The sequence below is a fragment of the Lampetra fluviatilis genome, chromosome 55 (genome assembly GCF_964198595.1).
Source record: "Lampetra fluviatilis chromosome 55, kcLamFluv1.1, whole genome shotgun sequence".
NCBI lineage: Eukaryota > Metazoa > Chordata > Hyperoartia > Petromyzontiformes > Petromyzontidae > Lampetra > Lampetra fluviatilis.
Window position 1 is genome coordinate 5,844,975 of NC_136329.1, and position 13,726 is coordinate 5,858,700.

General features: G+C 48.8%; 1 protein-coding gene across 1 annotated transcript; it reads right to left on the reverse strand.

Moving 5' to 3' along the window:
- Positions 1 to 2,307: 2,307 nt before the first annotated feature.
- Positions 2,308 to 13,430, reverse strand: LOC144949951 (uncharacterized). The gene is made up of 8 exons (XM_078879941.1): positions 13,340 to 13,430; positions 10,527 to 10,625; positions 9,755 to 9,855; positions 8,243 to 8,294; positions 7,447 to 7,586; positions 4,684 to 4,861; positions 2,716 to 2,782; positions 2,308 to 2,329 (listed from the first exon to the last, which is right to left on the reverse strand). The coding sequence occupies exons 1-8, from the start codon at positions 13,428 to 13,430 to the stop codon at positions 2,308 to 2,310; spliced, it is 750 nt and encodes a 249-aa protein (XP_078736067.1).
- Positions 13,431 to 13,726: the final 296 nt, after the last annotated feature.

Sequence of the window (13,726 nt, forward strand, 5' to 3'; positions counted from 1 at the left end):
GACGAGATGAGGGGGAGGGGCTTCGACGACGACGAGATGCAGGACAAGACGGAGATGTGATGCGAGACAAGACGAGCTGATCGGTGACAAGACGGAGAGGTGATCGGTGACAAGACGACGAGATGCAGGACAAGACGAGGGGAGGTGTGGGACAAGAGAATTTGATGCGAGACCTTAACAGCTTTAAATGCTTTATTTATGTCAATTAAAACGTGAATATATAATTTTTACCTACCATAATTACTTTTGATTCGAGTCACACTTGCAAACGATTTTTGAAAATAACCTAAACGACATAACTATGTTACTACGAATCTATAATAAACATTTTTGGGTTAGATCGCGTTATTTGTAAATGTGTCGTAACCCTCCACTACCCGACACGGCCAAACAGTAAAACATTTACCTGTAAAAACAAAGTTTTTCACTATAAATCCTTTATATGCGTGGCGGCTAGAGTCCTCTCGTCCTCTGGCTTGAGATGGCTGCCACCTATGGGTCAGATGATTGTCTGCCAGCATTAAGCAATTGGTAATTACATATTTTTAAAAAATTCCCTAAACAGTGTAAAATTTTGGAAAAAAATTTTCACGAAAATTAATTGTCCCGCACAACGACGATGTCCGATTAGATGTAGCAACAGCGCCCCCTACTGCAAACACTTGGCAGGACCCTACAAAAACCTTTAGACTCAGTGAGGCTTTCCTGGCTAAACAAGTGTAACATTCCCTTATAATTTCCTGAGATAGTTTTTAATTAAAACATTTAAATTCAAAATTAACTCACAGCGGCCTAAAGCCTACAGCTAGGCCTAAAGCCTAGAACTAGGCCTCAAACTCTCTCTTCGTATCGTACCCCCGCCATTTCATTTTATTATAGCCATTCATTTGTTCGTTCCTACCAGCCCACCCTGCAGGGACCTGTTAAATATAGGTGGAATCCCTCCCCGTAGAGGTGGTTCATTCTAGACTTGAAGTTTTCGTGACTGCAAGAATCCATACTATTCCACCTATATTTATTATACTGGTAGGATCCTCCTGGTTACACCAGCCCACAGGGGATTATTGTGTCCGTCCGTCCGTCGTGCATCCAAATATGGGAGGGGTGGGGCTGGGTGGAGAGAGGAGGGTGGGGAGGGGCTGGGTGGGGAGGGTGGGGTTGGGTGGGGGGTGGGGAGGGAGGGGCTAGGTGGGGAGGGGCTGGGTGGGGAGGGTGAGGAGGGTGGGGAGGGGCTGGGTGGGGAGGGTGGGGCTGGGTGGGGAGGGTGGGGAGGGGCTGGGTGGGGAGGATGGGGCTGGGTGGGGAGCGGAGGGTGGGGAGGGGCTGGGTGAGGAGGATGGGGTGGGGCTGGGTGGGGAGGGGCTGGTCACCCCGTGGTGCCCTTATTAAACTCAACGTTTAACCTACTCACGCCGGCTTGTGCCCGCCCTCACAGTCGGCCATATTTGCGGAATACACCACGCCGCCGTTGACCCTGCAGGCCATTGACCGAGCAACCCAACGTTCCTACCAGCTCCCTCCGCAGGAGGAATGTGTGTTTCTTCACCTACGTGACTTTACCGAAAGAACCAAGAGTATGGATCCTTGCAGTCACGAAAACTTCAAATTTAGAACTACGAATGTTGACAATTGCAACTTTAACCCCGTAATATAATCATTAAAGAGATTCAACCTTCGAAACGCTTATAAGGTTTGTTTGTTCAATTCCCAACCACATCAAACCACGTTCGAACAAGATGATTGTTGTAACACCCCCCCCCCCTCCCTGCCTGCCGTCTAACCTCGTAGCAAAACAAGGCAAACATTTTTTCTTTTTTTTAAATCTAATTATGTATATCGTTTATTGCTAAATTTGAATCACAGTTCCTATGATCACTGTTACATTGTTTTTAGGGGCCGTCCATAAATGACGTCACGCACCTAGGGGGTGGGGGTCAGACATTTATGACGATGTGTGACGAGAGGGGGGGGGGGAGATTTGAGAAATGTGACGTCACGTCAAAATGCGCAACTTTAAATATAGAATTGTTATACCACGAATTGTGCTAACAACACTCCTACAACACCAGAGTGCAGTGCCACGTTAAATACGCGCTACAATGACAATAGTTTAAAGCGATTTGAAGCATGTTTTATTTGGGGGGGGACAGCTTTGTGACGTCATAGCTTTGTGACGTCATCGTGTGACCGGGGGGGGGGGGGGGCAGTCAAAAACTGTCCCAAATCGCGTGACGTCATTTATGGGCGGCCCCTTAGCCGGGTGAGAGCTCACGAGACCCACTATAGAGAGTGGGGGGGGGGGTGGTTTCATGCTCCGCCCAAAGGAGACCTTCGCCCACAGATATTGCGGTCCGAACAGGCAACCAGACATGCGAACAGGTCTGTTCGTATAACTAGAAGTTCGCAAGTCGAATGCTCGTGAGTAGAGGAGTCCCTGTATTGGGCTTTTCTTTTGAAAATAATTGTTTGTAAATAAACTAACAAAATTGTTCCCCAAACGACAAAAAAATACAGCGTCACGACAAATCGTCGGCGTTCTACGGGGCGGTCGCAAGCTTAAGCGACGTCTGGTTTCAACACACACAGCGGTATTCACCACGGCAATTGACACGACGCACGCAATAGAAAATTACGCAGGCTAATATGGCTAATGTGACTAATGTAACTAATGTAACTAATAGCCCGACGACCAGAAGGGTGACATGAGACTGTGACCATGCAGTGGTGGATGGTGGCCGGTCCGATGGGTGAACGGGAGGAGTCGTTGTACGAAGGGGCTCCACTGTGAACGCAGGAACCAACAACAACAACCTTGCGTCAATAAACACAACAACAACAGCAGCCGCGCACAAACACACACACACACATACACAAAGACAATGTCAAAGTCTAGATCTGAATTCTAGATTTGAAGCTTTCGTGACTGCAAGGATTCATACGCTTAGTTCTTTCGGTAAAGTCACGTTGGTAAAAAATGAAATTAAAATTAATAAAAAGAAAATAATAAAAATCACGACGTTTCAGAGGCAACACAAGTCTCCGTCATCTTGAATCCCTGCCTCACTTGATGCAGCAAATCTGGCTGTGACGGTCCCACCTGATGACGGAGACTTGTGTTGCCTCCGAAACGTCGTGATTTTTATTATTTTATTTTTATTAATTCTAGATCTGAAGTTTTCGTGACTGCAGGGATCCATACTCTTTAGTTCTGCTGCAACATTTACGTACAAATTCCTTTTCTAGCTCCTCCCACTTACCATTGAGTTGAGCCCACCAAAATCGGATAACAGGTCCCTGTGGGGTGGGCTGGTAGGAACGAATAACCAAAGAACATAAACATCATGTATTATTACACTTGTTCAGCCAGGAATGCCTGACTGAGTGTAAAGGTTTTTTAATTAAAAGCTATCTCAGGGAATTATAAGGGAATGTTACACTTGTTTAGCCAGGAAAGCGTCACTGAGTCTAAAGGTTTTTGTAGGGTCCTGCCAAGTGTTTGCAGTAGGGGGCGATGTTGCTACACGGACGGACGGACGGACGATATAATCTATTGTAGGCTGGTTCACTTCGTTCCTACCAGTATAAACTCTTGTTGCAGCAGCAGCTCTTTCTCCGATGTCAGCAGTTCTCCTGCTGTGTCTGTTCCACCCGATGACGGTCGCTTGTGTAGCGATCGAAACGTCGTGGTCTATTTCATTTTATACCTACGTGACTTTACCGAAAGAACCAAAGAGTACAATGTCAAAGATCCACCGTATAGCCTTAAACAGACTGTTGGGGCAAGTGCTGTTCGCGAGTAGCACTTATGAAGGACATACTGTGGCACACATAGAGGGGGGTGGGTGGCCAGTACCACGCTATGAGCAACGCGCGCACACACACACACATTTACACACAACAACAACCGCCGATCGTCACAAAGTGGCGATGACATCACCACAGTGCTTGTGCCAGGCTATGTGCACGTTGAGGCCACGTGAAGTGTCGAACGCCCGCTGGCAGGAGTTCACGGGACAGACCCAGGTGCCATGGGTCGACTGACTGAGATGACTGGCTGATGCACCACCTGTGTCCCCTACTATGCCAACTTGCTGTGCTTTAGCCACCCGGCACTCCGCTCGTTGTTGTGAGCGGCGCTCCTCTGCCCTCCATCGTTGCTATTGGGCGACTGCCTCCAACTGCCCAGTAGCATCCTTCACGAGCCTCCTCCACAGAGGCCGATCTTGACACCGCTGGTACCAGTTATTGGCAAGTCCACTAAACTCCACATCCTGTTGTACCACATCACTCCATCTCTTCTCCAGCCTGTGCCGAGCCCGTTTATCCCGTTTAGGCATGCGGTGGCTGGGCATGCGGGCTACATGACCCAGCCAATGCAGCCTTGCCTGCTGGAGGAGCTCACCGATGGGACTTTTCCCAGACCTTTCAAGGATTTGTGAGCTCTTTACACAATCCAGCCTGGTTAAACCTACGATGGATCACAACACAAGCAATCGTCTTCAGGTGAAGACGATTGCTTGTGTTGCGATCGAAACGTTCGTGATCTCTTAATTTTTCTACCTATGTTCCACACACACTCACACCAACGCACGTATGCTCACACGCACTCAAACACACGCACATTCACGCACGTGCACACACATACCGACACACGTACGCTCAGGCGCACACGCGCGTACACACCGCTGATGCGGAGCCTTGCGCCGAAGTGCCCGTTGGCGTCTAGGGGAATCACGATGTAAATTCCGATGTTCGCCTTGGGGAAGAAAACCAGTCCTCGGAGGGGAGACCAGTCCTTCACGGTGAGGGTGGCGCCGGTCAACGCGTCGCAGCTCGTCATGCCCATCGTGTAGCAGGTGGCCTGCAGTGGGGCAGAGTCACGCGCCGAGAGAAACCAGCAACAAGACGGCAACTAAAACTAAAGCAGCCATTTTTATTTTACAAAGGTGAGGACCCGCTGAGCTGAGTAGCTATTTTTTCAGGAGCGACCCCTGCCAATCACAAATGATGGCTCAACCAAGTGGGCTTATCATCATCATCATCATCAAGTGTATTGGTTTAGCCATGTTTGTTTGTTGTAGTACAGAGTTAGACTGATGGCCTTAATCTAAGTTGTCTTGTGGTTGTTGTTGTTTGACTTGCATCCCACTGGGATTTTTGCACACAGCGTTGGTGTCCGGTGCTTTTTTTCTGCAATATTTTGCTGTCTTTTCTTGGATTTTCTGTTTGCACTCAATCACATATTCACTTTAAGATGTTTTTTGTTCATGTTTTTTGTTTTTTGTTGTTGCGGTTGCACCCGATTCAAGAGCCGAATGGCTCACAGGGCTATACCTAATAAATTAACTTGAACTTGAAGTGGACATTTATATCAGCAGCCAAATCCTCTAAATGTAGAGACCCATACTCATATAAAAGCAGATAACCACACAAACCCACAGATAACCATACTCATACAGAACCATAGAGACCCACAGAAATTCATACTCAACTTAGCAATTTTTACGCCCCACTGAGATTTGTTAGCTCTTTTTCCCAGGCCGCCTGCCTATCACAAACGACATCTCAACCAAGTGGGCTCATCATCATCATCACGTGGACATTTATAGCGGCGGCAAAATCATCTGAACGCGCGATGCACATTATAAACGTGGAGGGAAAAACCGGAGGAAAAAAATTCCACGCGCCTACGGGGCTGGGTCAGGATTGAACCCACGAGCTCCTGCATACCAGGCGAGGTAGTTAACATCTCGCCATGGCAGCAGCTGGTTGCCACCAACTGCCGGTGACCTCACCACGGCACTCGTGCCAGGCCAGGTGCACTTTTGAGGCTGTCAAGTCAAGTGTTGAAGACTCTCATTGCTTGCTGGCAGGAGGAGGACACGGGACAGTCCCAAATGTTGTGGTTTGACTGCTGTGCCAGGCTAGGTGCAGGAGGAAGAGGTCACGGGACAGACCCAAATGCTGTGGTTTGACTGCTGTGCCAGGCTAGGTGCAGGAGGTCACGGGACAGACCCAAATGCTGTGGGTTGACTGCTGTGCCAGGCTAGGTGCAGGAGGTCACGGGACAGACCCAAATGCTGTGGGTTGACTGCTGTGCCAGGCTAGGTGCAGGAGGAAGAGGTCATGGGAGAGACCCAAATGCTGTGGGTTGACTGCTGTGCCAGGCTAGGTGCAGGAGGAAGAGGTCACGGGAGAGACCCAGGTGACATGGGTTGACTGCTGTGCCAGGCTAGGTGCAGGAGGAGGTCACGGGACAGACCCAAATGCTGTGGGTTGACTGCTGTGCCAGGCTAGGTGCAGGAGAAAGAGGTCACGGGAGAGACCCAGGTGACATGGGTTGACTGCTGTGCCAGGCTAGGTGCAGGAGGAGGTCACGGGACCGACCCAAATGCTGTGGGTTGACTGCTGTGCCAGGCTAGGTGCAGGAGGAAGAGGTCACGGGAGAGACCCAGGTGACATGGGTTGACTGCTGTGCCAGGCTAGGTGCAGGAGGAGGTCACGGAACAGACCCAAATGGTGTGGGTTGACTGCTGTGCCAGGCTAGGTGCAGGAGGAAGAGGTCACGGGAGAGACCCAGGTGACATGGGTTGACTGCTGTGCCAGGCTAGGTGCAGGAGGTCACGGGGCAGAGCCAGGTTCTATTTCTACGATTTATTTTAGTTTTACCAGGTAAAGCCCACTGACTTAATAGCCATTTTATTACACGCTTTGTATTAACTCACTCTGTTGTATCCTCAAATCTTGTAACTCAATTTTTACCCACTTCCCAATGTGGTATCGACTGCAAACTTGGTACACTTATGTTATACTGGTGACAATACTATATTCTATCATTAAAAATGTAAAAAAACATATTTTATTACATTATTTTTTATATGTTATGTTTCGGCTTGGGTCTAATTGTCCACGCTCAACTAACGGTGGCTGTAAATCACCACAGTCCCTTACGTTATGGCAAGTTTCGGGGCCACTTCCTAGAGTCGTGGAGTTCTTCCATTACTAGTACGGTACATTTCATTAAAGCGTGTTTCAAAAAACTATTTTTTTTAAATATTACTTATTATTTCAGAAGCGACCTGGCTTATCATGTGGAAATTTATAGCAGCTAAACAACACCTATGGGTTGACCGAGCGAAATCACTCACAGATGCACCACCTGTGTTCCCCACTGTACCAACTCTCCGTTTTATCCGCCCGGCGTCTCCGCTAGTTGTTGTGAGCGTCGCTCTGCCCCCTCCTCTCCTCCGCTGTTGTTGCTGGAGGGCCGACTGCCTCCAAACTTGGCCCCATGGGGTCACTTCGCGAGCCTCCTCCGCATCTCTCTCTCTCTCCCGCTCTGAGCGAGGCCATGGCTCTCGGCGTGCATCGCTGGGTCTCTGGGTCTCTGCGTGCGAGTCGGTGGTGGTTGGCACGGCCATTGTGAACCCCGTGCGTGCCACTCACCAGCGTAGCGTTGCCGCTGAGCAGGGAGACTTGCTTGGTGTCGGCGTGACTCATTTCGAACGGAACCGTGACGTTCAGACCTTCCTGTATCGTAACATTGGCAGCGTCATCATCAACAGCAGCAGCAGCACCACCAACATCTGGGAAATGATAAAATCGTTTTTCAGCATCAGAAGTGGCATCATCGTCATCATCAGAAGGATTATTATCATCTGCAGCAGCATCATTTGCACCATCATAATCATCAGCCATGATCTAAAAATGCCTATAAGTGAGTGTTATTTTGCATGTTAGTCTATGGGTCTCTGTGCAAGTCTGTGGGTCTCCACATGAGTCTGTCTCTGTGTCTACGTGAGTGTGGATCTCTCAATGCGAGTCCGTCTCTGCGCGAGTCTGTGCGAGTCTTTGGGTCTCTGCATGGGCCTACAGGTCTCCGTGCGAGTCTCTGTGTCTCTGCGTGAGTCTCTGCGTGAGCCTACGGGTCTCCAAGCGAGTCTCTGCGTCTCTGCGTGAGCCTACGGCTCTCTACGCGAGTCTCTGCGTCTCTACATGAGCCTACGGGTCTCCAAGCGAGTCTCTGCATCTCTGTGTGAGCCTACGGCTCTCTAAGCGAGTCTCTGTGTCTCTGCATGAGCCTACGGGTCTCCAAACGAGTCTCTGCATCTCTACGTGAGCCTACGGGTCTCCACGCGAGTCTCTGCGTCTCTCCGTGAGCCTACGGGTCTCTACACGAGTCTCTGCGTCTCTACGTGAGCCTATGAGTCTCTACGCGAGTCTCTGAATGCGGTTGACCTACGCGAGAAGATGGCCATGGCGATCAAGGTGTACGTGGTCAGTTTGTTGGCGAGCTGAAACACAAAGATCATGGACTTATGAAGTGAATCCATCTCTAAACGCTTGAAAAACAAATTCCGGTGCTGCCTGCAAGGTTTTAACTTACGCGGCGATCTCAGCTCCTGCCCCCCCCCCCGCCCCAACAATAAAAATCAGTCGCGGACCGGAACGCCGGTCGCGATCGCCCTCAGCGGTGGTTCATTGGAAGGATGTTATTAACCAGGCAATGCGTTCACTGGTTGTGGTTGTTTCCATCGTAACTGCAGGTCTACCAGCACCTTTTTTCTGTTGCCCCCCCCCCCCCCCGTGTCTACACTTCCCACTTCTAGCCCCATCCACTTTCCCCCCCGAGCCTCACGTCCTCTCTCCCCCTAGCGCTCACGAGGCCCCCCCTCGCCCCTACCCCCCCCCCCTCTCTCTCTCTCCCCCCTTGCTCCTCCCCCCTTTCGTACCTATATAATCAGAATCAGAAAGGGTTTTATTCGCCATGAAAGTTTGCACAAACAAGGAATTTACTATGGCAGGAAGGTGCATACATTCGACATGTAGGAATCTTAAAACTTAAATAAGTGGTATACAGTCTAACTATACTAAAATTCCAAAGTCTAACTAATAATCAGGGGCTAAAGTATGTAAATTTTTGAATAAGTATACCATATAAAATGTAAACTAGCCGTAATATACAATCCTAAAATACAAAAATACAAATAGGGTAACATGTTGTAAATATGGCAAGGTGTAATTTTGTAGTTAAAATGTTAAAGTGTAAAAGTCATTTTAAATGTAAAAGTCATTTTAAGCCCTTGGCCTTGCTGAAGAGGCCCACAGCGGATGGGAAGAAACTGTTTTTAAATCCTTTATATTAAGTTCGCTTGCTTGCTTAGGACCGTGCAAATCTTTAGGTCGTTTTTTAACCCACTTCCCGTGATCCAATCGAGCTGACATTTTGCACACAGACTCGTTGTGCGTGACAATGCATTTGTGAAAAATTTTTTCCAAAATTTTACACTGTTTAGGGAATTTTTTTAAAAATATTTCATTACCAATTGTTTAATGCTGCCAGAGGACGAGAGGACTCTAGCCGCCCCGATGCCACGCATATAAAGGATTTATAGTGAAAAACTTTGTTTTTACGGGTTTACTTGTTATGACGTGAGGTTTTGGTCCTGATGGACCGGAGCCTTCTGCCGGCAGATCTCTCGCCTACTTCAGCTTTTTTTCTTGCTGTGGTTGTCCCACCTGATGAGGATCGCACGTGTTGCGATCGAAACGTCGCGATTTGTTTTATTTTATTTTTACCTACGTGACTTTACCGAAAGAACCAAAGAGCGAGGGTGGTTCAACCGGTGTCGTCGTCATTAATTTTTGCGTTTGGAGACACAAAAATAAAGGGGCACAGCGGAAAGGGCACGGACGGACGGACAGGGGGGGGCACTGGACAGCTCGTCGGCGATGGGAAAGTGTCGGCGGTTACCTTCTGCGGAGGCGTGGACGCGAGCTCGGCAATCCGGGCGCTCCACGCAGGGTTCTGTTCGCCGATCTTCAAGTAATGGTTGACGTGGGACGAGTTGGGATCTTGCGGATGACAAGGGAGGGGGGGGGAGGAGGATGGCGGGACGTGACGAGATAGCGATGAGTTTGTTCGCTGCGTGTGTTCCGCTCTCAGTCAGTCGACCTGTGGCACCTGCTGGGTCTGCCCCGTGACCTCCTGCCAGCGGGCGATCGACACTTCACGTGGCCTCAAGGTGCACATGGCCTGGCACAAGCGTCGTGGTGACGTCACCGCCACTTAGTGGCGAATGGCTGTTGTTATTGTTGCATGTGTGTTAGCGTGTGTGTTAGCGATAGTGTGGTGGGGGGAGCGATAGTGTGGTGGTTAGCGCGCTGCGCTATAAACCCAGGCGACCCGGGTTCGATTCCCGCTCACGGCCAACACCAGTGACGATTATCTGAACCGGTCCTGGGCCTCCCCTAGGTCGACTCAGCCTCAAATGAGTACCTGGTGCGATGTGTAAACATCGCCACTAAGGAGACAAAGGCGGCCGGGCGTGGTGTTGGCCACCCACCCCTCGTGTGCCGTGCTGGCCTTCATAGGTGCTCGCTAACAGCACTTGCCTCTACAGTCTATTAAGGCTATACGGGGGATCTTTGTCTTTGTTAGCGTGTGCTAGCGTGTGTGTTAGCACGCGTGTGTACGTGTTCGTGTTGATCGAATCTGCAGGCAGTGAAGCAGGTGGGGCTCGTACCAAGAACACAGCAGTCATCTCCAAACACCACGGATATTGGATGCCGCCCTGGATCCTCGAACGCAGTGCCAGCGTCGTTCTTCTGCTTCCCCGCCGATTCTGCGCTCACACACAAGGATCAAGGGGCCGTCCATAAATGACGTCACGCGGTTTTGGACGATTTTTGACCCCCTTCGTCACACGGCGTCACAAAAAGTCAGACCCCCCCCCCCCTCAAATATGACGTCACAAAGCTCTGCCCCCCTCAAAAAAAATAAAACATGCTTCAAATCGCTTTTAACTATTGTCATTGTAGTGCGTCGTATTTAGGGGGCGTCCATAAATGACGTCACGCGATTTTTGACGATTTTTTCACCCCCCCCCCTCGTCAGTGTCACAAAAAGTCAGACCCCCCCTCAAATATGACGTCACAAAGCTCTGCCGCCCCCCCCCCCCAAATGAAACATGCTTTAATGTGGCGCTGCACTCTGATGTTGTACGAGTGTTGTTATAACAATTAGTGTTGTTATAACAATTAGTGTTGTTATAACAATTCTATATTATGTGACGTCACATTTCTCAAACCCCCCCCCGTCACAAACGTCTGACCCCCACCCCCCGCCCCAGGTGAGTGACGTCATTTATGGACGGCCCCCAACACACACATTACACACACACAACACAGACACACAAAGAACACAACGACAACACTGAACACACAACACTTGAACCGATGAAACGCAAGTTCCAAGGGGGGGATCAATCCATGACACCGATCCACGTGAACGAGAGTCTCACCGGCAACGCGAGTCTCCACGCCTCACTGGCAGCTTGGAAAAGAAGAGTGTGTGCAGAGAAAAGCATCCGTGGGGTTAAGTTAAATTTGTTTGACCGGGTCAATCTACCAACCCTTGAGGACCTGCACACCACGAGGACCCTGAGGCTAGCAAGGAAGATTGTGGCCGATTCCTCTCACCCTGGACACTCTCTGTTCCAGCTACTCCCCTCCGGCAGAAGGCTGCGGTCCATCAGGACCAAAACCTCACGTCATAAAAACAGTTTCTTCCCATCCGCTGTTGGCCTCTTCAACAAGGCCAAGGGCTTAAAATGACTTTTACACTTAAAATGACTTTTACACTTACTATAACATTTTATCTACAAAATTACAGCTTGCCATATTTACAACATGTTATCCTATTTGCATTTTTGTATTTTAAGATTGTATATTACGGCTAATTCACATTATATATTGTATACTTATTCAAAATTTTACATACTTTAGCCCCTTAGTATTAGTTAGACTTTGTACCTTTAGCATAGTTAGACTGTAAACCACTTATTTAATTTTAAGATTCCTTCATGTTGAATGTATGCACCTTCCTGCCATAGTAAATTCCTTGTCTGTGCGAACTTTCATGGCGAATAAAACCCCTTTCTGATTCTGATTTCTGAAGGAGGAGAACTCACCCTTGAGGGCAGGACGGGGATCATTTGCAAACGCGAGCCAACGAGTGAGGCAGACAAACGAGATGGTGAGAGAACCCCGTAGACTCGCACGGAGAGCCAGACATAGAGAGCCATTGACTCACACGGATACCCATAGACTCACACAGAGACCCATAGACTCACACATAGACCCGTAGACTCACAGAGACCCATAGACTCACACAGAGAGCCATAGACTCACCACACAGAGAGCCAGAGACTCACACAGAGAGCCAGACACAGAGACCCATAGACTCACACAGAGACCCATAGACTCATCACACATAGATCCAGAGACTCACACAGAGAGCCATACACAGAGACCCATAGACTCATCACACAGAGAGCCATACACAGAGATCCATAGACTCAGAGACCCATAGACTCACACAGAGACCCATAGACTCACACAGAGAGCCACAGACTCACACAAAGACCCATAGCATCACGCACTCATAGAACGGTTATAATGAATTAAAGTACAGTAGACTCTCGATTATCCGCGCTTATGATGGTGAGAATGGCCGCGGATGATTCAAAATCACGGACAATCCAAAAATATAACCATTTCCCGCGGATATCTGTGCCAAAAATCCCCTAATGTAGGTTGGGTTATAAATTAAGTGAGATTTTCTCCGCCAACACACGGTTTCGTGGATTCAAACTCACAAAATAAACTATCGGATAAATCACTGAAAATGAAGCACAGCTGACCGTGTAGATTGTTCACTCTCGGCCCACTAAGTCAGGGGTGGGGAACCTTTTTTCTGCCGAGGGCCATTTGGATATTAATATAACATCATTCGCGGGCCATACAAAATGATCAACTTAACAAGTATAACCCGTAAAAACAAAGTTTTTCACTATAAATCCTTTACATGCGTGGCGGCTAGAGTCCTCTCGTCCTCTGGCTTGAGATGGCTGCCACCTATGGGTCAGATGATTGCCTGCCACCATTAAGCAATTGGTAATTAAATATAATATTTTTGTCCTAAAAAGTGTAAAATTTTGGAAAAAAATTTTCACGAACATTAATCGTCACGCACAACGAGTCTGTGTGCAAAATGTCAGCTCGATTGGATCACGGGAAGTGGGTTAAAAAACGACCGAAAGATTTGCACGGTCGCAAGCAAGCAAGCGAACTTAATATAAAGTATTTAAAAATTTGCCTGTTATATTTGGACATTTAATTAACTCGCCCCTAACGTGATGGGCTGGAACTGCTTCTCTTTGCCGAGGCGTGTGATGATGTTAGCTGGTGTTGATGATGTTGCTACTCGCAACCGCTTTTCCAGGTTTGCTCCTAGATTTGTTAAATTTCGAGTCGCGCCTGCGGTTGCCAGCCTCACCGGATTGCTTCGCCGCTCGCAAGTCGATCTCCCGTGGCGGCAGGCGTCGAGGGTTCGCGTCGAGGGTTGGCGTCGAGCAGGGCAGCGCCATCGCTGGGCGAGGGAGGAAGGTTTTGGAAGCCTCGCTTGGGTCGAACTTTGAAAGTTTGTGTCGGTGGACGCGGCGTGAAAATAAAAACACACGTGCGTCCTATCGTGTACTACTTTTTTTTGTGTGCGTTTGTGTGTGTGTATGTGTGTGTGTATGTGTGTGTGTATGTGTGTGTGTATGTATGTTTGTGTGTGTATGTTTGTATCTTTATGTGTGTGTTTGTGTGTGTGTATGTTTGTGTGTGTGTATGTATGTTTGTGTGCGTTTGTGTGTGTGCGTGTGTGTATGTTTGTGTG